A 26,358-nucleotide genomic window follows, 5' to 3' on the forward strand; every position below is an offset into this window, starting at 1 on the left:
TTTACATAATTCTTGGCAAGGAAAGTACATTGTGTGGGTTTGATTTCCTGACAAGACAATCTGGCGTTTGCAGACAAATAATACCACATAGACATGGCAACCACTCAGCTCATGCTACGGAGTTGCCAGCTCACCACAAAGCGAAAAAGAAGTATAGAGCATAAAAGTAATTCCACAAAACCATTTTAATTTCCTTGTGAATCCTCGCCAAGTTACATATCTCATGCCACAGCAAAGTCCGTCTTTCCTATATGAAGGCTTTGTTAGGAGTAGAACATGAGGCAGGGGAGGGAATGCGTTACATCCTCATTTTAGCAGTGCCATGACTGTAATATTCCCGTAATAAAGAAATGAAGAAACACAACTAAGTTTCATAGGGATGTTAAGCACTATTAGTAAGAAGTCAATGTATGGACTTCTCTGCCACAGCAACCTCAAATCTATTAAAAAATAATATCATAGCTACGAGAGATACAGGACATTTCCCAATGTCCATTTGCAAAGGCCAGTGACCTGCTCTAAGTGGGCTGTTAAGCCTGCATTGAGCAAAACTCAGTATTTGTTTATAAACTCATTTGAGTTCAGTGTTCTTCTGACTCACCTGGGTAAAAGCCTGGCTTTCAGATACCCTGTTCAGGCTTTTTCTGCTTCAGACAACAACCTCCCTACTGATACCAGATGCTAGAAATACAAAAACACACATACAAAAACATTGTTTTGGTGGTGGTTTACCTTTACTGCTGCAAGACGAACTGTTTTCATACTTGCTGCTGCTTCCTTGTCAGTTATCTGTGAATAAGGCTGAGGATGTGTAAAGGAGGAGAAATCACAGAGATCTAGCAACTTACAGCTTTGTATTGAAATAACCTTTACCTTTCAATTCTTGGTAAAACAAATAAATTGAAAAGGAGGTCATAGCATTTCTAGTATACTGATGATTAGGATAAAACCAGCCTTTACTGTGAATAACTGCTTCAGTAGCCAAAGTAGGGAGGACACCCTACCATCCAGAACCCCAGCAAACTGCCTGAAAGCTGAAGTCAAGAACTGGTTCTTGACTGATCTTCTGATCTTGCTCAACAAAGCCAAAGGGTCCAACCCTGCTAGAACCCCCAGTTCTCTCTGTTGTCCACACCCTCAGGGTGGGAGGGTGAGGAGAAACACCAGCACCAAAGACATGGGCCTGAATTGAGAAACTGCAAGGCATTCAACCATATTGCTTCAAAGAGCTGTGCTCAATCTAGAGAAAAGTCTTTGCAGATGCAGAGGTTCTAGTAAGGAGCCTTCTCACTGGTTATCAAACTCTATGAGATTTTGATCTCTGCTTCCCTAGGTGCAATGTACTGCAGCCTAGTTTTAAGCATATCAAAACTGCTAGTCAATGTAACTCCTGTTTTGGAGCATCACAGGATCAAGCCCCCGTTGTAAGCCTGCAAATCTTCGAGCCCACTAGCAATCAGTTACCCAAAGCCATCAGATGCCACAGATGTTCACTAAACAATACCTTGTTTCTTAGTGGGTGGGGAGTGCTGGCTTTTGTTTTGGTTTGGGTTTTCTGGAAGGATGCGTCTTTGGTTTTTACGGTAGAGAAATGAAATGCAGTTGCAGCTAAATTTTACCATCTAAGCCTTTGATTACCTGAAAGCTTGCCCTCACGGAAATTTGAGGGCAAGCATGTTTGTTCATTCCTTTCAAACCCAAACAAGTTGGGATGACTTTTAAGAAAATGTATCTTAGATACAGATAAAACCTAAATGACTGAACAAAACTCCTGAGAAAGACAGAGGGTGCAATTTGCCAGCATGTAACACACAGTCTGATAATACACTCTCCTGCCAAGAACTAGCAAACCCTATGGTCTGATAAAACAGGGTGCACAGGAGGGTCAAGACTCAGGGCCAAGAAATTCTTCTCTATTAATGACAGCAAAAGAGAGATGGTAATAGCCTAAGGAGAGGAGCTCCATCACTTACATAAAGAGGAAAGAGATGGTTCAGCTATGTCATATGTACTCCCCGGGGAATTTTTAACTCAAGAGCCCAGTTTAATGCCAACCAAGCTAAATATATCTTCACACTGGTTTAAATAGGAATGGGACTAGACTCCAAAGACACTGTGTGAGCACAGGTGTCCTCAGCTCCCAATGCACCGAACAGAGGCTGGTGGTCTGCATTCCCATGATCAGGTACTAACCACCCTCATATGCTATCTCAGTCAAAAGAGTTAACCACCTTCAGAGTTTAACATTAGCTCCTGATACAGCCATAAACGGATTCCCAGCAATAATCTGCTCTTCTTTTTTTGTTGTTGTTTTTTTTGAAATCTTGATCTAATTATTAAGGAGCAAAACACTGATGAACAACACTGATTGCACATCCTAAAGAACAAGTACCACCCTTCAGCTGCTCTGCTGGTGAATCCCCTGCTTGCTGCTTGTTGGGATTTACTCTCAGCCCCTTGCATCTGAAACTAATCTGCAACACCATCTTCAATATTAATTCCCTTCTCCTCCCTGGAATTGGAAGCAATATGCTACATTCAGAAGATAATTTTTCATCTCTCTTCCTAAATGGAAGATCTCAGCTGTTCAACAGAGATAATAGCAAATGAGTCACCAATTTCAGAAGGTAAAGGTTTCCAACATCCCTTTATCAGAAGCCATTGTCCGAAATTTCAAGCTGGTGATTCAGGAAACTTTTTTTATATGAATGTCACCAAGACCTAGAGCAATGTGTCAGCTCTCCGTGCAATCTTAAAGACAAACTGCAGCAATATCTTGGCAACCTGCTCTCTTAAACTTACTTCACTGCCTATTCTCATTGTACCTGGTTCTGTTAATTCTTCTCCCAGAAAACATTTTCCCCAACTTCCTTCAGCAATACCTGCTGGAAATCAAGTATTTTTCTTCCTTTTTAATTAAGTCTCTTTGTTTCCAGTGAAAAGAAGCACTTATTCAGTGACCAGAATTATCAGGCAGTTGTATTTATGGTGCAGCAATACTAAAAAGGCAGATTGTGCCATCAGGCCCTGGTACATTAGTGGGATGCCCTGCCACAGCTGGTTTCAGGAAGCAAACCTTGTCACCTCCCAGAACTCCCTCCTGTGTCTCTTCACCTTATCACCCCCACTCCTGCATCTGTCTGATCTCTGCTTTCCGGTGCAGCTGCATATTTGGTGCACCTAAATGTGCCCCCATTAAAGATGCTCAGCTCACACTTCAGCAAGCAGCAAATGTGCTGCTGCCCACCTGCTCCCATGGGCCAGGCATCTGAAGAGTGGCTTTTTAAGAGGCAGAGCCTTTATCACAAGAGATATAGCTATAGCAAATATATACTCATACATTTTCTGCTATTCAACAGAATGCTAAAAATAAAAGGAAATGAAAAATCAAGTAATTCATTCAACTCAGCAGGCAAATGTAACTTGTGCCCTTCCACATAGACTTCCCTACGCTAAATATTAACCATAACAATTAGACCTTCTACTAGATGACATTGTGCTTTCTCAAATTGCTGCAGAGCACTAAGACTCGCTGCTCGAGTTTTCTGGTGCCTGAACTATTGCATTGCTATGCATAACATTAGAAGAATCAAACAATTCAAAGCTGTACTGTTACGACCAAAGTGACACAACTGAAGCAGTTTTCCCTGTGCGTTCTCTGAATACCATTTCAGCCTTTCTAATAATATGTTCAAAACATTTACACCGCACTATAAAGAAAGTCAGAAAAGCAGCAACAAGATAAAGCCAAACCGAGCCGAGGATCAGATCTTCCCAGTCATTTGGGTAAAGATCAGAATGAAAAGCTGCAATATTTCAATTAAAATCTAGCCTTAGTGCTCTATAAATCTACCTAGCCTCTATTTTTTTTAATCTATCAGGTTAAAATGAAGAACAGTTTGTTCAGCCCCTTGTTTTTCCATTGTGTTGACTGAGAGATTGCATTTGGCACTTGCTATTTGTGGCTCACTGATACTTGAAATAATGCAGCCAAGAAATTTTCAGTGGATGAAACTGAAAGAGAAGAATTGAATGAAGGCAACTTTCACACGAGTCCTAGAAGGACGGCTATTTCTGTTGGATTTAGTCTGGTTTGGTCCTGACCTGAAGCTTGAGTCATGCACAAATCTTCTGTCCAGGATGCTTTGGATTGTGCATCCGGAAAAATTTCTTCACAAAAAGGGTTGTCAAACACTGGGACAGGCTGCCCAGGGTAACGGTGGACTCAACATCCCTGGACATGCAGATATGGCACTGAGGGACACGGTTTAGTGCTGGGTTAACAGTTAGACTCTATGATCTTAAAGGGCTTTTCCAACCTAAATGATTCTATGATTCTGTGATTTTGTATCAGTGCTGCCCTACACATTCCTTGCACCGACAAGCCCTTATGAACTCCATGCACAGAGATGGTGAACAGCTGTATTGTTTTGTATTGAAAGAGGCAACACCCTACTCTTTTTGTTGCCCCCTTTCCTGTATGCTCGCGGGTTGTGCAGATGAGCCACTGGAACGTTGAAACGACTCTGTTACACGATGGGCCGTAATCCCCCTCTGTGTAGCCTACTTGTGCTTTGAGCACAGTTTTCATGCCCATGCTTTGGAACAGGAGAGCTGCACAGCCCACAGCAAGCTTGAGAGCAAGCTTTCACTGTGAGGAGTAGGAGAAATGTGCAACATCATGTTTGCAGTTATTTTGTACTCTCTTGTTCACAGAGATATGCTTTCACTTTTACTTGCAAGACCTCTGTGTTCTCCACTACAATCAAGGAGAGGAAATCTGACTATAAACCTTTTCGTTCTATATTATCATTTCATGTGGTTTGGTGTGTTAATCAAAGTGTCAGTAATGGCTGCAAAGAGAACTCATTCAATCCTCAAATGAAGAGAAATCTGAGCTTTCTAACACTGGCACATTTTCCAGTGGATAAGCCTTTTCTCAAAGTATTTCATTTTCCAAGAAGATTACTGATTACACCACACTGGGAAAAACTAAGAAAGGGGCCCTTTATCTTCCCCATGTTTCTGTAATCCTTGTACAAACTTATACTTGTTACCATGAAAAATGACAAATTTGCCATCTGATCAAAATGTTAACAAGGTAAGTGTCAGTGAGATGGATCACTGACTGTCACTGCAAGCCAGAACATGAGGATACATTGATATTTCTCAATATATTCACTGCTTCCCCAATGTTCGCTAACAACATTTCTACTGCGAGTGTAATAAATCACACAGAAATAACAAGCTGCATAGGATCTCTAGGATATGACAGATTTGTCGTAACAGCCCTATCTGCAAGGTAGAAAACAATTGGTAATGATCTATAGAAAGATCTAATCAACTGTCATTTGCTGTAATATGGTGGATGAAGCAAAGATATGAAATCCAAAACACTTCTTTGGCCACTGCCCTCCCCTACACATACATACACATCAGGCGGGCATTAGTAAAAAGAATTAATGAGCTTTGGGGTCACATAATTAGAAAAGAAAGTTAATAGCATGCTCTGGATGCAATCATTGAATTACACACTGTTGAAGAAGGTAAGGGATAACTATGGAAGCTGCACAGTCCTGTAACAATGATAAAGACTTCTCCCAGGCCTGCTCCTCTCCCTTTGTTTTCTTTCCTTTTCATTGATTTCAGTATTTTAGAAAGTACTCATGTCAAAGTGAAACCAAATGCAAGTGGGGCTGGATAACCAAAGGAAAAGTCCATCCTAAGTTCCCAGTGGGTCTCAGGCAAGATGTGCCAAGGCTTTCTAGGTATTTTGTGCAGCTCCAGAGATCAAAACCAAATGGCTGGTTTGCATGAACAGTGCCAGGTCCCGAAGTGGCTGCTGAGGCTTTGGTGTTCCTTTGCCTCCAGCAGACACATGCAAGATGCACAGCATCTGAACTGCTTTCCAAGGAGCTCAAATGCTGCCTGGGGTTAAAGCCAAAAGGCCTGCATTTTTATACATGGAAATACCCTCTCCCTATCTCATTCTCCACCTGCCTGCAATGACTTCCAGGTCAAGAACTACCACTCACCTATGAACCCATGAGCTTCCAAGGTTACACAGACTGTTCTGCACAGGTATTTCTTGCTAGCCACACCAGGGCAGCCTCTCTGGAGAACAAGGCAGTGTAATGCATGCAAGGAGAATCTTGGGTTTACAACTTTAAAAGAAAAACTCAACCCATTTTTATAAGGTGCAAATAAATCTTTTTCTTTTCCTTTTCCCTTTTTTTCCTCCTGGGAAGGCTGGTGGAAGAATAATGGCTGCTTTGTGCTACTTTGCTTGCAAATCACATTTTGCTAAGTGAATGCATTTTTGGGAACACAGGAATTGCTGTGCTGCCTCAGCACATCTGTGCTCTGCTCCAGCATCCTGCCTGGCAGCTGCTGCAGGGGAATGTGCAGGAAACCTCCTAGTGGGAAATTATGGGAAAACCTGTTCATATCCCAAATTTTCTCCCAGCTCCTCTATCAAGTCAATACAAATTGGCAGACCTTGTAACATGGATGCTTGTCTTTTCTCAAACACTTTTTTCAAGTCCTTCTTGATGTTTTTAACTTCGTATTTTCCATATCAGAGAGTTTGCTAAAGGCCATATTTTCACAAGTCTTCAGCTTCCAGCCTGGCACTAAACAAAGCTGGACAGGTTTTGGCAAGGGCTCAGCTCTTTGGTGAAAGAAAGGGACCTGCTGAGATCTTTTGCAGATCTGTCCTTAAAGGGCCACAACAGGAGCTGCTCTGTGCCGAGCAGTGGGAGGTGAGAAGCCTTTGGAAAGCTGGTGCTCAACACTTTTGATAATCTGACCCCAAGTGAAGTAACAGGGGCCAAGTTATACGATTTAGAAGCAGAAATTCCCTACTGACAGCAGTGGAGGTTTCTACTCCTGTCAGAATGGCTCAATAGGATTCTGGAATAATAGAGCCATGAGAAGTGGATAATGCAACAAACAAACATCAAAGGGTAGGACTTTTCAATCATGTCCCCTTGCACTCTACGCAAAAGGACTGAAATATTCTGACATGAGAGAGAAGGAAAGGTTAACTATACAGCTCTGCATTCCCTTCTAAGATGAAAACACAGCACGTTTTAGGAACAGTGTATTCATATGACCCATAATTTGTAGTTTACACGATATGTAAGACCCTGATAGTACTTGGACTCCTCTCCTCTTTATACGCACAGACATGCACCAAAGAGAGAAGATCCTTACATTTCTCCAGTTCTCTTTCACACTGGGAGCAATTTTCTCAGTAGCACTCATCTCTTTTGCTTAGGAACAAATGACCTCCCTCCTGCCTTGGATGTTCTCAACACTCAGCCACTTCCATCCACAATTCAGATCAGAAGTGAGGTTTGCACACAATTATTCTATGACTGCTTGTGGCATTTCTGACCAGGAATTTCAGGGGAACTCATTGGTACTCAGACGAGCTTGGCCACACAGAGCTTGAACCTCAGGCAATTCTCCCACATTCCCATAACAGTTTTGGCCCTACTTAATACCAAAGACTTCTGTCTTTCACTTCTGTTGGAATAGCCACTTAACTGGGGCAGCCTGTGCATTAAGAGAGGTAGCATTGAGCATGAAGCAAAGGAGAGTATGTGTTGTGGGTGGGATGGGAGTACGTCATGTTTCCTTCATGGCTTCAGGTCTCTTCCAAAGCCCTGGACAGAAGAGAGCTATTCACAGGTACCTGTAACACAGCCCAACACAAGGGCACACAGGATTTTTGGGGCCTGTACACAGAAGTTGGAGACATCATATTAGGAGGACAGTGGGAAGATATCAGCGTTGCAAACCAGGGACAAAAGATAGGCAGTGGACTAATTATCAGAACAAGGTTATTCAGCTATTGTCAATGGCAGCTTTCTGTTGCAGAAGTTATCTGCCTTGGTGAAACCACGGGGTAATGAAGAAGAGGCTAAGACATGGAAGATATTGCACATTCTTTCACCCAAAATATAGGAGCAAGGCAGAGGATGAACATTTTCATTTCACCAGAGGAGAAGTGGTTATCAAGATGTAATTCTTTAATAAGTGGTGTTCCATATAATTTAAAGGAAAGAACAATAAAAATGATGGTGGACCAGCAGGAAACCCAAAACTTTCCACAGAGAGTGGCAATTCGGAGAACACCCACCATGTGGCCCACCTTCCCCATTCTCTCTCTAGAAATAGACTCATTTTATACATGGTGATTAAGGCACTAAAGAAAAAAGTATTATCATGATTCACATGTAGAAAACAAGGTTATTAGGATCATTTCAGCACATTGTTCTCCCTAATAAGCATAGCAATAAGTAATTGAGTTTCAGGCAATCTCCAAGGTGGCGCTTTGTAGAGAAAACGGAACTTGGCATGATGTCTACTTTTCCTTTAATTACATTGCCCTAATGAGCAACTTTCTTTACTTTCAGCAAATTTATTTCTTGAGAAGAAGGAACAGCAATAAACGTGTAAAAAGGATCACCAAGTAGCACCAGAGAAGATATATCAGCCGCTGAAAATAACAAGAGGTTGCTAAAAGTAGCAGAAAAACACCAGATTATTCTCAGCTTCATTATGTTTACAAGCAGAGTAAAGGATGTTAATCAGTGGAGCACATTATCCAACCTGGGAACTGTCCTTGTTCTACTGTTATTTTCCTTCAGCACATGCTCATGAGAGCATCCCAGAAACACGAAGTGCTGACACATCAATCCAAAGCTCCTCTGCTCACATGCAGCAGAAGGCAATCCTGCCTCATGCCCTTGTGCAAGATGAGAGGAGAAAATCACATGCCAATAACATCCTCCTCAGTGTCAATACTGCTCACCGCAACCTAATACAGAAGGATAAAGGGTTGACTTTTCAAAAGTCTTTAAGGCATTTAGACATCTTGATTACATTGAAATTCAATGGCAGGTAAAGGTGCTGGCTGTTCTGCTTATCTTTCTTTACAAAACTCCCCCTAAGAATTCACTTGTGACAAAGGACTCCCTGGATGCACCTTTCCAGAGCAAAAAAAAAGCTGGGACACTCCATACATGTGTTCATTCTTGTAGTTTTTCCCCTATGTATTTGCAAGGAGGCACTGCAGCAATGAAGGTAGAACCCCAGCCCTGCTAAAATGACTGTAACATGAACAGGTTACCTCTTATTAAAATACCTGATGTGTCCACCTTCAGAGAGCAGCAACTGCTACAGCTCACAGACCTTAGTTAAATTAGGTCAGAGTAATCAGGGTGACAGTGTGATTTTGTTAATGCCAGCAGTATTATTCTCCAGAAAAAAAGCTGAAGCAAGTTCTTTAGAGTCATCCAAGTTTTCAATGTTACTCAAAGCTGGGGAGCACATCGCAGCATATTTATCAGCTGCCATAGAGCCACAGTTCCCTACAAGGAAGCATGAATTTCTCGTGTTGGATTACTCCATGTAGCTCTAAGTGGGTGATCAGTCCACCTCCCTCTTTTTGCTTGTTTTGAAGAACAGGGTTGACTGAAGAATACGGTGGATTGAAGAATGGGGTTGACTGAAGAATAGGGTGGATTGAAGAACAGAGTTGATTGAAGAACAGGGTTGTAAATAAGTAACTTCAAGGGTGTCAGGCTTTGTTAGCAACTGTACAGAAAAGGAAATTACTAAGATAAGCTTTGCCAGAACTGCCTGGTGGTTACTGGTACGACAACGATCCTAAAACAAAGTGATGAAGAAATAACCACCAGGGGTCCCAAAGCCCACTACCACATTTCAGTGCCCATGTGGGAGGCATTCTCTAAAAGTATGATGTAACGTATGTAATCTAATGAATATGTATGTTTAAGGACAATATAATCACAGCCTGGTTGAGAGGCTTGGAGGAGACACACTTGGAGGAGCTATCCCCCGCGTCTCCTGGTGCCGCAATAAAGAATACCTGCTTGTCAAAATAAACTCTGTTGGCAAGTTCCTGGAGATTTCTCTGAACCAGTTTAGAGATTCGTTTTACCCCAACTCACTTCATAAATTCACAATGTCCCTTCACCTCTCAGCACCACACCTTAATGCACTCAGAAAGCTGGTAGGAAACTTCATTAATACACGTAAAAACCCCCAAACTCTAAGCCCTCCATACCAAGGCACTTCTTTGCCTCAGTCTTCACTGGCAAAATCTCTGACAGCACCACCCAAGTCTTGGAAGGCGAACGCAGGAACTGTGAGAATGAGGACCCTAGGCCCACTGTAGCAGAGGATCTGGTTCGAGGCCCTCTTAAAAACCTAAACGTACACAAGTCCATGGGACCTGACGGAATCCATCCGCAGGTCCTGAAGGAGCTGGCAAATGAAGTTGCTAAGCCACTGGACATCATATTTGAAAAATCATGGCAGTCGGGTGAAGTTCCCGATGAATGGAAAAAGGGAAATATAACCCCCATTTTCAAGAAGGAGAAAATGGATGACCCGGGGAATTACAGACCAGTCAATCTCACCTCTGTGCCTGGCAAACTCTTGGAGCAGATTCTCCTGGAAGGCATGCTAAGGCACATGAAAAACAACAAGGAGGTGGTTGGTGACAGCCAGCATGGCTTCACTAAGGGGAAATCCTGCCTGACCGATTTGGTGGCCTTCTATGATGGGGATACGGAACTGATGGACAGGGGCAGAGCAGTTGATGTCATCCACCTGGACTTGTGCAAAGCCTTCGACACTGTCCCACACGACATCCTTGTCTCTAAATTGGAGAGACATCAATTTGATGGGTGGACCACTCGGTGGATAAAGAACTGGCTGGATGGCTGCACACAAAGAGTTGTGGTCAATGGCTCGATGTCCTGCTGGAGACCGGTAACGAGTGGTGTCCCTCAGGGATCGGTGTTGGGACCGGTCTTGTTCAACATCTTTGTCGGTGACATGGACAGTGGGATTGAGTGCGCCCTCAGCAAGTTTGCCGATGACACCAAGCTGTGTGGTTTGGTTGATACACCGGAGGGAAGGGATGCCATCCAGAGGGACCTCGACACGCTTGTGAGGTAGGCTGATGCCAACCTGATGAAGTTTAACCATGCCAAGTGCAAGGTCCTACACCTGGGTCAGAGCAATCCCAGGCACAGCTACAGGTTGGGCAGAGAAGAGATTCAGAGCAGCCCTGCAGAGAAGGACTTGGGGGTGTTGATCGATGAGAAAATGAACATGAGCCGGCTGCAGTGTGCGCTCGCAGCCCAGAAAGTAACCGTATCCTGGGCTGCATCAAGAGGAGCGTGACCAGCAGGTCGAAGGAGGTGATCCTGCCCCTCTACTCTGCTCTCGGGAGACCTCACTTGGAGCACTGTGTGCAGTTCTGGTGTCCTCAACGTCAAAAGGACATGGAACTGTTGGAACAAGTCCAGAGGAGGCCACGAGGATGATCAGGGGACTGGAGCACCTCCCGTATGAAGACAGGCTGAGAAAGTTGGGGCTGTTCAGCCTGGAGAAGAGAAGCTGCGTGGAGACCTCATAGCAGCCTTCCAGTGTGTGAAGGGGGCTACAAGGATGCTGGGGAAGGACTCTTCATCAGGGACTGTAGTGACAGGACAAGGGGTAACGGGTTCAAACTTAAACAGGGGAAGTTTAGATTGGATCTAAGGAAGAAATTCTTTACTGTGAGGGTGGTGAGGCACTGGAATGGGTTGCCCAGGGGGGTTGTGAATGCTCCATCCTTGGCAGTGTTCAAGGCCAGGTTGGATGAGGCCTTGGTTGATATGGTTTAGTGTGGGGTGTCCCTGCCCATGGCAGGGGGGTTGGAACTGGATGATCTCAAGGTCCTTTCCAACCCTAACTATTCTATGATTCTATGATGTGTAAAGTGAAATCATCTTCAAGAAGAAAATCTGAAAGTGCCCCTGGAAGCAGACACCTAAGACCTTAAGTGTTTATGCAGCTTTATGCATTGTTATTTCTTCAGTAAGGCTGCCACAGAAATGGCAGGGGTATGGGAAGAAAGTATGTTAGCACTTAGAGTCTACTTGTAAATGCATTAAGTGCAACTATTTTACTGAGAAAAAAAATCAGGAGAGCAGAGTCCCTTCTCCTGGGGAGCTAATCTCAATTACTGCTCATAATCATGCTTCAGCTGAAGAAAACCCTGCGTAACTTCTATGCTGTACGTGATCCGGCAGTTGTGTGCATTTGCCACTTCAAAAACACACATGTAATGAAGGAGAACAGCCTTTTTCCTTACAAAAAGGAAGGAAGGAAAAAGCGATTGTTCGAGAAAAACTATATTCTAAAAATAGGCCTTCTTCTATTAAAGCCTCCATGTATTACAGTACCTTCCCACTTCCACAGAGGTTACATTCCCTAGAAGCAAGTTGCGAGTACACAGAAGTAATTTACATAGACAAAAGGAGCTATAAATGTTTGGTCGGATTTGCTTTTATGTTTACCACAAACTCGTGATTAGTTTTTGCAATTAAACACAGGAAGGGGCTCTTTGCCTGCCCCATACACAGTGCTACAACTATCCAGGTAATGTGGGATGAAGCCTGCTTTCCTTCCCTGCTTCCCCTGGCTATTGGAATACCAGTGCCTGGATAGCTATAATTAGGCTGAAATTCAGCCAAGTGGGATTTTAAAGCTTGCTTTTTCTTGGAGCAGCAAATGCCACTGCTCAGTGTGGGCACCAATAAATTCTGCCTCCATTCTGCAGAATGCAAAAGCTGAAATTCAAGGAAAATGCTGCACTGCACTACTTGAAACCCTTTCAGTCGCTCTCTGCGACACTGGGAGGCATTTTCAGCCAAAAGATGTCAGCACACAAGTTAGTTGTCAGAAACGTAGGTTTCCTATACTTGGGAAATAGCTACACGAGCTGTTTTTGAGAACAGATTGTACATTGCTAGTAATTAATTAGATTTTGGAGATGTTTAATTTTTGCCCCCCAAGAACACACTGTTAGCTCCTCTCTTGTTCTGAGCATCCTCTGTGCTGTAACACACACACTTAATTCCACAGAGAATTAACAATTCTGAAGACTTCGCAGTGATACGGGCATTTTAAAACTCCCTGCAAGGGGACACCACCCAGCGTGCGAGTTTCAGCTCTTCACTCCCTCCACCCCGATGGGTACCTCGTGGTTTGAAGCTGGGAAGTGTGGTGGCTGTGGTTTGCTCATGGCACTGCTGAAGCTCACCTGCCCCTGCACTACCATGTACACCCTGTGCAGGGTTATAAACCCTATCTAATGAATTTGAGGAGTGGGGAACAGTAGGAGACAGGGGAGCAGATTCTCACATCATCAGGAGGGAAATAGACTTTTAAAAAGCCAGTTGTGTCTGTGCACAACAATGAAGCTTTATGTCTATATAAACTGACAAGTCAAATTGTACTCCTGGGCCCAGTTCTCAACATCAGCACCATTTGATGGTGATAGCTGCCTCCTGCCTCTGCAGCCTAATGGCTCTGTCTGCCAGGAAGGGCAGGCAGGATGATTAAAATAAGCATTAACAGAATGGTTTGGTGATTAGCTTCTCCCTCTCATTTTTTTCTCTTTGCTTTCTTTTTCTACATACAGTTTTGCTCTGCCAAAGACTGCTAAAGCCTTTTCTTCATTAGCAGTGTACTTAACAAGTGTAAATTTAAAGTATTCATTTTCTTAAGGCCAAGGATTAAAGCAATTAAGGAAAACTACTGCAACCAAGCACTCAAGTCAATCCTTAATGTGGGAAAGAAACAATGGTGCTTAACATATTTAAACAAAACCAAATTGTGCATAATTACCCTGACATTCTGTCAAACTAAATTCTCACTCTGCTGCAATGACTTGTTGAAATCTCCTTTCTGAAATGGAAATAAACATTTTCTTTCCCAGTAAGGGAACAGGTCTGGGGTCTCTTTGGGCTACCTTCATAGCAAAGACACTGCCACAAAAGCTGATGTCCACTCTCATTCCCTACTCATTTTACCATCAGCCTTCTTCCTGATATTGTACAGGCTTAATCTCTCACCAGGTTTGCACATGGGAGACCTGAGCCCCTGCAGCCCCAGCAACTGGCCTGTGTACTTGCATCACTGCGGCCCAAAAGAGAAAAAAATCATTCTGAGCAAATGCCTCCAGAAAGGGAATTCATATCCCAGCAGTATTTAGTCTAAAATTCTGTCCTTTTGCCTTTTAGGCACATTGAGTCCTTATTAACATATGGCAATAATGGTGTAGAATGGGGCCCAATCTATGTTCGGCAAAATAAGGAAGGGAGAGATGTTCCGAGTGATGGTGTTTGTCCTCCCAAGTCACCATTAGGCCCGATGGAGCCCTGCTCTCTTGGGGATGGCTGAACATCTGTCTGCAATGGGAAGTGAATGAATTCCTTGTTTTGCTTTGCCTGTGCACACAGCTCTTGCTTTACCCATCAAACTGTCTTTATCTCAACCCACGAGTTTTCTCATTTCTACTCTTCTACTTATTTTACTTTCTCATTTTACTCTTCACTGTTGGGGAATGAGCAAGCTGCTGCGTGGGGCTCAGTTGCTGGTTGGGGTTAAACCATGACATGATGATAAACTCTACAGCATTTCTGCCAGACCACAAGCTGTAAAGTGTTGTCTTATACAGAAAAAGGTGCAGTGTTAACTGTGAAAGCACAGTGAGCTGGTAAACAGAAAGGCGTTAACTAGAGCCACAAGGATAGCAATTCATATTTCAATGTTAACTGTACCACTGATGACTATTGTAACAGAAATACTGAGCAAAGTCATGACATAATCACATCTTGCTTAGAGATATAGATGCTCAAATCCCATTCACTTCTGTGGAAAATAGAAGGTCCACAAGTTCCCACAAACACAAAATTTATGAATAAAACCCAAATTCACAGCTCTAGGATGCCACAGAAAATATCTCAGAGGGGTCAAAAATACTCCACATTTCTGAGCCCTCCATTCTGTCCGTATGCCTATACGTGCATGTCCATTAAGTGTACGCCCATAAATATATATATGCAAATGTATAAATACTTGTTTATTTAAAAGTATTTTTCTTCAGACTTCATAATGTTCACTTTCATTATAATAAACAATTGCACATTTAAAAGTACCTAAATAAGAGGTTTGGTGATTTTTGTTTCAACTTAAATCGTCAGCATGTCATTTTAGTTTGTGAAACCTCACAAACATTCACTTCTCTATTTTCCATTTTAGGATTATTGCAATTTTTTTCTAACTCTCTTTCAGTTCACCTTCCTTCTATGCTTTCATTTCCCCAGAAGGCAAAAAAAAGAAGGAAAACAGTGGGCAAATACATAAAGGAAAAAGAAAGCACGCTTTTTTCCCCTCAAAACAAACAAAACCAGAATAAAACCACATACCTGGAAAGCTTATTTCTCATATTTTGTTTATTTTTTCAGTCATTTGAATAAAAAAAAAAATTAACTTGACCTTGCAGGTATTGGTAAACCCATCCTATCAGACTTTTCTTTACTTCCCATCCAGGAAGAACACTTGGCTTCATTCATTAATATACCCCCACCTTCAATTACAAAAAACATATTTAGAAAGTGACAAAGAGCATCACATCCAAATCAGTGAAACTACTGATTCAGTGCTGGGTAAGCCAAAGAAACTGCAGCAACAACCAGTTCAGATGGCGTTTTCTGTAAGATGATCTTTTCCCAGGTACCTGGCACTTGAACATCTACTGGGCAAAGTTCATCCCTCAAAATACTGTGATCCACATTTGCAAGACAGCAGATAAAGGAACTGACCAAATTATGGGCTACAACGAGCTCTTTCCTTGTGGGATCACAAGCTAAAACCATAGCATCTTTACCTAGCTGCATATGGGTCATAGGGTTGAAACCGGTCCTATGGATTGAGAAGGGACTCTGCAAATTCTTGTTATTGGCAGAAAAAATTGCTGAAGTCATCTGTTGTGCAGTGCGTTGGATTTCAGTGTGATTTGGTTTGTAGATTACCAATCAGCTGCTCCCACAGCCTGAACCTTAAACAGAATACAAGGAAGCATTATTTCCCATCCCTGGCAGTGTTCAAGGCCAGGTTGGACAGGGCTTGGAGTAACCTGGTCTAGTGGAAGGTGTCCCCGTCAATGGAAGGGGGTTGGAACTAGATGAGCTTTAAGGTCTCTTCCAACCCAAACCAGTCTGTGATTCTAAGATTTAGTTCTAAATGTATGGTAATATTTCAGTTTTGGAAAGTCTCTCTTTGGAAAATGCCAGCTCCCTGATAGGTTTGTTTACTTTCCTTCTCAACTATTCCAAAAAGCCAGTTATCCAAAGAGGATACTAATGGGGGATGTTCTCCCCACTAGCACAAATTCAGCTTCCACTGTGCATCTAAGGATAAGTAGAGGTCTAGAGACAGTTTTACCTCATTACTGGGAATACACAAGAAGCACCTGAGCAGCTAAGCAAGTCCAGGTTCTTACAGAGTAAAGGGGCCAGAGAGACTGTATTTGCTTTAATCCCCTTATCAGCAACTTGTCTTTGGCTGGAGGCTTTTTATCACTAAGTGGCTTGTCAATGAACTACCATCAAGGACACAAAAGAGCAAACACTCCATGAGTAAACATCCTACAGAAGGGGCAAAGAGATCTTTTGTAATGGTCACAATAATTTGTGTCTGCTATATTATAGACTAAATGTAAGTGATTTCTGGAAGCCAATATTTTTTACTTATGAGGAAAACGATTGTAGAAACCTTGAGGCAGGAAAGGGTAAGAAGCAGAAAGAGCAGTGACGGAATGCAGAGAGACAGACGGGCTAGAGGGCAATGAGACTACACGATGATATGTAAAATGTCAAATGTACATTACCTTCCAGATAAAGTCTAGGTGTAAAGGGCATGTGTGTGATCATGAGGGATGGCTGCCTTAATGGGAACCCTTTTAACCACTTCTAATTCATTCCTATAGTTGAGCTGACTGCACTTCTCTAGATCTGAGGGAAGATATCAGTGAACGGAACAGCTCTTAATCAGATCTGATGATGATATCCTGCTATCTTAAAGTGCAGCAATGTACGCAGCATACAGGAAGGTCTCAGAGATTTCAGGTACCAAATTAAGAAATGCCTCACAGGGCTGGAAAGGGTAGAAAATACCACAAACCCATGGGCTTTACATCTAGGGAGATATACATGATGATAGGACATCTCCCAGTATTCCTGCTGGGCCCTACTGACAGATTTGTCACTTTTGCCTTACGTAGGTTGGGCCCATGCAAGACGCTTACAGGATGTGCCAGCAGTCTCCAGGGGGTTTCAACCCATAATCAGATAAAATATCATGGTTCAGAAAACAGATCATCCTGTTTAACTCTAAAAGGAAATTTGTTTGATGGGAAAAAGAAAAATACTGTTTCAGGTCAACTCAAAATGACTTTTTGTCTCTTCAGCTCCAAATCCAAACTATCATTATTTGCACAGTTCTAGCTTCTACTACAATACTCTGTTGGAAATATTCACATACAGTTAATCTGACTTGCCCTGCTGGAGTCTCTAGAATATCACAAGACTCGTGAAGCAACTGGGAAAGGCTTGTGCTCCTTGGCTAGCAGAACCTCCTCTGATACTCACACTCAGAAACAGCAACATTGTCAAGACCAGGACAAAACCTACAGCCTACTGGGAAGAATTGATTTGCTGCTGCATCATAAGATTGGGAAATAAACTAGTACCTGGGAAAAACCCACAAGATTTTAAGAAAATACCAATTTAATAATTTAGTGCTGCCTCCCTGCCTTTCCATGGGTTTACCCATGCAGGATGCAAAGAAAGCGGACTCTGGCCCTGAGGGAGTTCAGATGCAGCAGACTGATCTACCAGCAGGCTGCAATATATCCCCAGAAGGTGCAATATAATTCCGAGGCCAAGAAACAACCTATTAGCTCTGCATGCCATTAATTCTCATGAATAGTTCAATCCAATGCTCACAGAAGCTGTTGGGCATCTTTCCATTCTGTCTAGCAGGACCTGGATTAGGGTTTATTTATCTTTTCATTATATACCTTATCTTTAAGTAGGAAGCAGCCCAAACAGCTCAGTGCAGCTGTGCGCATTTCAAGCCCTCCACCAGGCTCTGGGCCCAGCAGCACATGAGATGCTGTCTGCAGGTCGGAGTGAAGGCATGTCACAGTCAAAAGCCACTCATGGAGAATGAAACTTCAGGCTTGTTTGACTAAACTTCTGAATTCACCATGGTTCCCCTGTTTTGCCAGCCTGAAGAAGCAGCCCAGCAGGTTCCAGAGTCACATGCCAAAATCCCTCCTTCATGTTCCCTGGAATTTGAAATGATTACTAATAGGTATTCTTGCTGAAAATGATTCAACATAATGTGCTGAATGAGATCACTAAGTTAAAATATCCTTCCCGAAGTGACTCTCTCGATGCTTATCAGAATGCCAGAGGGGAAGGAGGACAGCATGAAGTGAATTCTTTTGCTGTCTTCTGCATTTTACAAAATCTTTAAGTTACTGAAGAATTCATAATAGGAAGTTTCACTGAGGCTCATTACAAGAGGTCCATGATGCAGGTCTGGCAGGCAGCCAGGGGATGGAGACAGAGGTTTGGGTTAACCTCTCTTGTTCATGCTTTCCCTTTTTACAGTATTTTATCCAGTGTAGGCTGGGAACTGAAGACAGGCACGGAAATGAGGTGGGCATGACAGCAAAGCTGGCGAGGGGATGGGCACTCTTTGCCCTGCATCCACAGCCCTGGATGTGCATCACTGCAGCAGCTGCACGTATTACAGCAGGATGCTACCACCCAGCGAAACACAGAATTTAGGGAGGAAGAGGAGTGTGCACCACAAAACATATCACTGCATGCCAGGGATGCTCAGGGTTTTGCTGAGAAGCCGGCTGCCCTTACCCATCCAAATCTGTCAGCCTCAAAATTAACTTACTGAGGTCAGTACTCATAACAGTGGTATTGCGGACTTGTGATTCAGTCTTCCTTTCTGAGAAAGCCCCATACTCTCTGGCCCAGTACAGCTATTACCTGCCAACCTAAAGGATGATGAATGTTATTTATATTGCAGTAATGGCTAACCAGTCAGTGGAGACCAGGGACAGGCTGTGCTATAGACTTTTCAAACACACACTTGAATGAGGACTGCCCACAGATGGCTGAGTGTATGAAACTGCTGAGACATTTCATCCAGAGGGACCTCGACATGCTTGTGAGGTGGGCTGATGCCAACCTCATGAAGTTTGACCATGCCAAGTGCAAGGTCCTACACCTGGGTCAGAGCAATCCCAGGCACAGCTACAGGTTGGGCAGAGAAGAGATTCAGAGCAGCCCTGCAGAGAAGGACTTGGGGGTGTTGGTCGATGAAAAAATGAACATGAGCCGGCTGCAGTGTGCGCTCGCAGCCCAGAAAGCAACCGTATCCTGGGCTGCATCAAGAGGAGCGTGACCAGCAGGTCGAAGGAGGTGATCCTGCCCCTCTACTCTGCTCTCGTGAGACCTCACTTGGAGCATTGTGTGCAGTTCTGGTGTCCTCAACATCAAAAGGACATGGAACTGTTGGAACAAGTCCAGAGGAGGCCACGAGGATGATCAGGGGACTGGAGCACCTCCTGTATGGAGACAGGCTGAGAAAGTTGGGGCTGTTCAGCCTGGAGAAGAGAAGGCTGCATGGAGACCTCATAGCAGCCTTCCAGTATCTGAAGGGGGGCTATAGGGATGCTGGGGAGGGACTCTTCATCAGGGACTGTAGTGACAGGACAAGGGGTAACGGGTTCAAACTTAAACAGGGGAAGTTTAGACTGAATATAAGGAGGAAGTTCCTTACTGTGAGGGTGGTGAGGCACTGGAATGGGTTGCCCAGGGAAGCTGTGAATGCTCCATCCCTGGCGGTGTTCAAGGCCAGGTTGGACAGAGCCGTGGGTGACATGGTTTAGTGTGAGGTGTCCCTGCCCATGGCAGGGGGGTTGGAACTAGATGATCTTAAGGTCCTTTCCAACCACAACTATTCTATGACTCTATGATTCTATGATTTCAAGATAATGTTCTTGAATGCCTTGGACATGATGACCTCCAACAACTCTGCAGTACTTGTGCTGACTGCACCCACACAGAGAGATGTTCTACAGTAAAGATGCTCATTCATACCAAATTCTTATCAGTTACTGTGACATGCCCTTACAATAGCAGAAAACTCATTACTTCAAAGCAAGCAGCTCCTTGATAAGAAGGCCTTTAAGTTCCTTGATTAATAAATGCAAAAATATCAATCTACTTCAAACTGAACAGAAAACATAGATGAATAAAAAGGTGTTCTAATGAAAAGGTTTCCTTATATTTAGCTGCTGCAGCTCTGCTGACCAAGAAATAAAGTAAATCAATGAGTAAGAACTACTTAAGACACAGACAAGTAATCCAGCAGCAGTAAAACATGAAGGGCCTGATCCTATAAAAACCCTGTAGGACCAATTTAACTCTGAGGTGCAAACTTGCAGGATTAGGCTTCAACTAATTGTAGACAATTGTAACGACTGAAAAACTATACCTTTAGCTTTCCATTACAGTGAGCCCAGAGTGGGGATAGCTAACACTTCCTGGGAAATACTCTCCCAGGAAAAAGCCCTGCAAGATGCAGGGGATATACATCTAAAACATTCAATGCAGATTTCTATCTTAGAAAAATCACAGTGACTTATTTCATATGCACTGAGGTACAGAAATCTGAAATATTAAGTGGCATATTCCACCAAGAAATGGAATAGGTGTCTGCCTCTCTATTATCCTTTCTACAATTAATGCTCCAGCACTGAAGTTCTAAATATTCAGCAGACACTAGTGTCCGTCAGCAACCTCATTAAAATACAAGTGCTAAAGTTATACCTTACCTCTAATTACACTCTTTATACTTAAAAGCTGCTTTAGATAAGACTGTGTCAGAGCTTCATAGCCAAAAGCCTTAAGATACCAGAGCCCAGTAAACAGACTAAGCAGGGATCAACCTCATACGCATTTTTCTGTCTTTTCCATCAGATAAGTGGTCACTCCCAAACCAAATAGGAGAATGAAGCACACAGTAAGAGACTGGAAGTACTTTCTAGCTGTCTCAACTCTAGAAATCCCCTAAGAAGACTGACATCTCGACATCTGGGCATTCCTTTCACTGTCAAACACTCCCAGAGCAATGGGGTTTGTCAGCAATCTGCTGAGCATATACAAATGACAACTGCAGAGCCTGGAGAGCTCAAAGGCATTTACAGATAGTAGAGGCTTGTGATAGATGTGTTGAACCACAGCTGAGATTAAAGGATATGTGAAAATTAAGCCAAATAGCTGTAAAGTCTTTAGCTGTGGTAGTTTGTACAGGCACCACAACATGCAAAATCCAGCCTGGGTGTGCTTCACAATTAACACAAATTGTTTAATGGAGGCTGATCACCCTCCATATGTCATAAACAACACAGAAAAGGCTGTTGGGATGAATTTGGAAGATGGTCTTTTCTGTCTAACCTACGACTCCATCTATTACTCAAATACATGCAAACGAAGCACCGTTTATAAACAGGTTTGGGATTGTTCCAAGTACAAATTTCATGGATGATGGATTTAAAGCTCTTTCCAGCACCTACATCTCACCTAATGGTTCTCTATCCCTCATAGACTCTCAGCCTGTTGCCCCACCATGATCTACATATCTTCCTAAATCTTTTCAAAGATCTTCTTGACAAAGGGATATGTCCTGCTGGTACAACACAGAGATGCATTCTATCAAAGATTTTTGCTTTAGTGACATAAGTGCCAAATGCTTTCCAAGTCAGCTGTATTTTCAGTAACCTGTCCATTTCACATTTTCAGAGTAGGTTTACCCGCTCATGATAGCATGAACTCCTTGAATCCTCCATCGTCCAATCCAGCCAGCTACAGAACTTTGCATCGAACTTTTTATAACATCAAATAGATTTCTTTTTCCTGACATCCTAAAAAATGTTAAATCTTCATTCAGCTGCAGTCAGTACAAAAGCACAAGTTAGCTCTGTGGTATTCAAGAATAGCTGGTTAGACTCTGAGGCCATACATTCTTCTGCTAAAAGTTATATTACCACATCCTTGTCTAAATATTTTTGCTTCCTTTGTCTGCCAAAAGCAACACCTACAACTGCTATAACTGAAAATGACAAGATAAAAATGGTTTTCACCAATTTGTCACCCTTTTTCATTTAACAACACTAAATGTATAGTCTAGTTCATTAACAGAGTTTTACCTGTTTGTATTTACAAATAACAAGGAAGAAATAAATGTGTTAAAAAAGAAAGGAATGGAACTGTAAGTACAACAAAAATGGAAACGGAGTTTGTGGGTTGGTGCAGCATCTAAAACCACTTTATACCTTTGGAAAGGAAAAAATCATAGTATCATAGAATCATTTAGGTTGGAAAAAGCATTAAGACCATTGAGTCCAACCGTTAAGCCAGCACTGCCAAGTCCACCTCTAAACCATGTCCTTAAGTGCCACATCTACACAGCCTTCTAAATACCTCCAGGTATGGTGAGTGCATCCACTTCCCTGGGCAGCCTGTCTGAATGCTTGACAAACCCTTTCCAGTTAACTTCCAAGTTGCTTCACTTAATTGCTTTCAACTACAGCAGCATATAAGATGGTCATCATGTATTTTCATGTGATCTTCTTGCTCAGCACTCCCATTATCAGGTTTTACCTTTATTAGTGGGGTTCTCAGTCTCTATGCTTCGTGAAACTGGTCAATAATAAAGGTTTTCACTATTTTTGCATATTGAAGTCATTAGAAAGCTTTACAGTTTTACAGCTTTACTAGTAGAACTACAGTTCTTTCGCGAGTGGGGACTTGTCATCATGTATATCTCACAAAGGATAAAATACAAAAGCAGAAAATGTCATTAATTTTCCTTCAAGCAGATGGTTTTGCAGTATCACTGAACAAGTTTATATTAATGATTTTCAGAAAGAGAAGGAGATGTCGTATTTGAGATGGAGGGTCCTACCAAGCCCACTAAGAACTATCACTACATCCAACAATAGTGGGATTTTTTCATTAACTCACTGTGACAGCTGTCAAGCTGGGGAAAACTTTTTGTTAATGTCAGTACAATTGTTCATTTAAACAAAAGCCAGTAATTCAGTCATGCTGGAGCAGCTTATGTGCCCGGCTCTGCCATACAATCTGTGCACAGGTGTTTATCACACATGCATAGTTGCTCTTTAATTTTCATCTTTGGGGCTATAAAGTGATTTATCCAAAGCCTGAGCAGAGCCCTAAAAAAATCAGGCCAGAAGGCAATTTGTGATTGAGTTATAACAAGCTGCCTTTGTTCTCCCGTGTTAAAGGGGGAGGTTTGGCACCCCAGGCTAACAGCCGGGGTAGGACGTGCTCCCTGCATGCCAAGCTAACCGTGTGGTTGCCTTTCTTCCTTGTGCCCTCAAAATAGAACACAACTATTGGTAGAGATGTCACCTCACTCTGTGTGCAGTGACAGACTGAAGTACCAAAGATGTTGACTGCATCCTCCCTGGGGACCCCGTGTGACCCCGTGTGCCACAGCTTGAGCTGGAGTTCACAAGGAAATCTCAGTATAGGTTTTGGTACTATCACCGCATCTTTGCAACCAGTAAAGATGCAGGGATCCTATTAACTACCAACACTCAAGGCAGTGCCGGTATCATTAAGGTGATTTTCTAACATCAAAATCAACTCAGAACAAGAAATAGAATAAAGTCCTTACCTCCTCGTAGACATCGTCATTCCTGCTGAAGTCTCCGCTCCTCCTTGGAAGCACATGGACATGAACATGCTGAAAACGTGAAACAAAATAATGGTGATTATCAAGGTCCTAACTTTCTTTTCTGGATTGTCAGCATTACTCTCAACACATACAAGTAACCCCGCACAGGCTTCCACAGCATTATTTTCAGAGGGAAATACATTAACCTGTTCCATAACTGTATCTCAACTCTTTGGAGAATATAAAAGATGAAAAACAGGAAACATGAAAGAGCAGCTCTGCTGTATTATATGGGCTTCAGCATGAAATGCCTGGAAGTTTAGGGGCTTTGTGGAATTATTCATAGTTGTCAGTCAGAAACATATTTAGCCACAGCTTTGAAATTACAATGTACCTCGGAGCTGTGTGTTATGACTTCAGAGCTGATAATAAGAATAAGATAATAATAAGAAGGTGCCAGTGGTAGGACATGGCTGTAGCAGTTGTGGGCAGAGGGTCTGTGTGGGCATCCCTAGGCTCAGTGCCATGCTGCACAGGCTGAGGACAGAGGAACTGATGGGACACAACCGAGACCATGCAGGTAGAAAGGCTGTCAGAAAAGAACACTCACCAGGCTGTACAGCATGGCCAATGCAATGTCTTTAGCAAGGTTAAAAACACCTTAACGCTTTGCCTTTCCTCCTACGAGGTTACAGCTAGAATAGAATTATAGAATCAACTAGGTTGTAACAATAGACTGAAACACCCTGTGGTATGAGGAGAATGCTGGGGGCACATGCTGCAGGGTCATGGGTGTCAGTGCACCAAGTGGTCCCAGACATGTGAGGTACAAGAGTTATGAGCCCAGTTTTGCAAAGCTTGAAGCATAAGTGTCACTCTCCTGATGGCAGCGCCATGGCTCAGGGGGTAGCAGAGCTGAGGACTGTAAGATAACACCAGGTATTGGAAGGAGGTGAGAGACAATTTTGCCACAAACGTTGATGAGATATGTGGAAAAAGAACAAAAATATGGACAAGAAAGCAAATATATGGCTTGCCACCTTACCAACTTGATGTTGTATTCCTATTGCTATTTTTTTTTCTGTTGAGATGATGACAGTCCCTTCATACCATATAGGAAGTATAACTCAAGTTTTTCAAGCCTCAAACTGTACCAGGAAATCAAATGCTCAGCTACCTGCTTCTCAGCAGAAAGTTCAGCTAGAACATTGCAAAGTGTTCTTTTATCTTTTCCCAGGTCTCTTTCACTCTCTTCTGAGAAAAACAAACAAACAAACAAACAAAACACCAAACAAAACCCAACTGAGAATAATTCTTCAGGAAAAAAAACCTCACAGACAACAACCTCATAGAGGAGAGGCAGCAAATGATCTGAGTGACAGATTGCATTTATGCACCTCCAGATCATTTTAGATGGTGTCCAAATCCTTCAAAACAACAGAGAAGACTGCATCAGAAAGACCACCAAATGATTTATAGAGAACTTAGACAGCTTGCACCTGCCCCAACTTGATGAGGTAGAAATCAGCTAAAATTCATGCCCCTCATTGCAACATTCTCAAAACAGGGTGCAAGTCTATAATGAAATCCCAAAGAAATAAAAAATTCTGAGGTTATTTGTAAGAAAATTCAAACACTCCTTTATTGTGTTAACTTCAATTCATAAAAACATTTGCTCAGCAAAGAAAACGAAATTGCAAGGATGTTTCAGCTAATGAAATTTTCCAAATACCACTCTTTTCTTTCAGTTTACCCCAGAGAAACCAAAGATGTGATTGCTTGTTCTTATCATTATCAACAGCTTTCAGATTCAGCCTAGAGATGAGGATGGTTCTTGAGGGTCAAAAACTGTTTTTTTGAGTAATCAGTGATAGTGTTCTGATAGTGTTATAATCACTGTGATAATCAGTGATAGTGTTCAGTGATAGTGTTCAGCATGAGAGCACAAGTGCTCTTGTGATGTATTGGTGCAATGTATCATCTGAACCTCACTGCTCTCATGATGTATTGCTCAAAATCACAAGGTGAGCTTAAAGACAGTCTTCAGTAGCCCTAGGCCTGAAATTTTGGTTTTGGACAAAGACTGACTTTCAAGAAAACTGTAAATGAAGATGAAGGCTTGCAGTGATGCTGTAAAACTCCAGCACTGTCACACCTCTGATTCATGCTAGATTCTGAATTTAGTCTTAAGAACAGAGAATGATCTGCCAGTCAGTTTCCTTCTTTTCTGCTACAAGGAGTGACAGCTTTACTACAAATATCAATTGTCAGGAATTTCTCTTGATGATTGTTGTGGTTTAAGCCCAGTCGGTAACTCAGCCACTCAGCCCTCGCTCACTCCCCCCCTTCATCCCCCTGCTCCCGGAGAGATGGGGAGGAGAATGGAAAGAATGTAACTTCCATGGGTTGAGATAAGAAGAGTCCAGTAACTAAGGTATAACACAAATCACTGCTGCTGCCACCAATAATAATAATGATAAGGGAAATAACAAGGGAAGAGAATGCAACCGCTCACCACTTGCTGACCAATACCCAGCCTGACTGAGCAGTGATCCAGCTCTTCTGGATAACTGTCCCCAGTTTATATACTGGGTATGACGTGCTGTGGTATGGAATACCTCTTTGGCTAGTTTGGATCAGGTGTCCTGTCTCTGCTTCCTCCTGGCTTCCCCTCCTCCCTGGCAGAGC

The 26,358-nt window shown here is 42.7% G+C and overlaps 1 protein-coding gene across 1 annotated transcript in view; it reads right to left on the bottom strand.

Moving 5' to 3' along the window:
* The window catches only part of FHIT (fragile histidine triad diadenosine triphosphatase), a gene marked incomplete at both ends in the record, with an annotated part of 417,329 nt that overhangs the window by 59,467 nt on the left and 331,504 nt on the right, over positions 1-26,358 (bottom strand). The window contains one exon of the mRNA XM_080625672.1: positions 23,671-23,739. Coding sequence (XP_080481798.1) covers positions 23,671-23,739 — 69 coding nt within the window. The remainder of the gene's footprint in view (positions 1-23,670; positions 23,740-26,358) is intronic.

The sequence above is a fragment of the Psittacula echo genome (assembly GCF_963264785.1).
Source record: "Psittacula echo genome assembly, chromosome: 9".
Lineage (NCBI taxonomy): Eukaryota > Metazoa > Chordata > Aves > Psittaciformes > Psittacidae > Psittacula > Psittacula echo.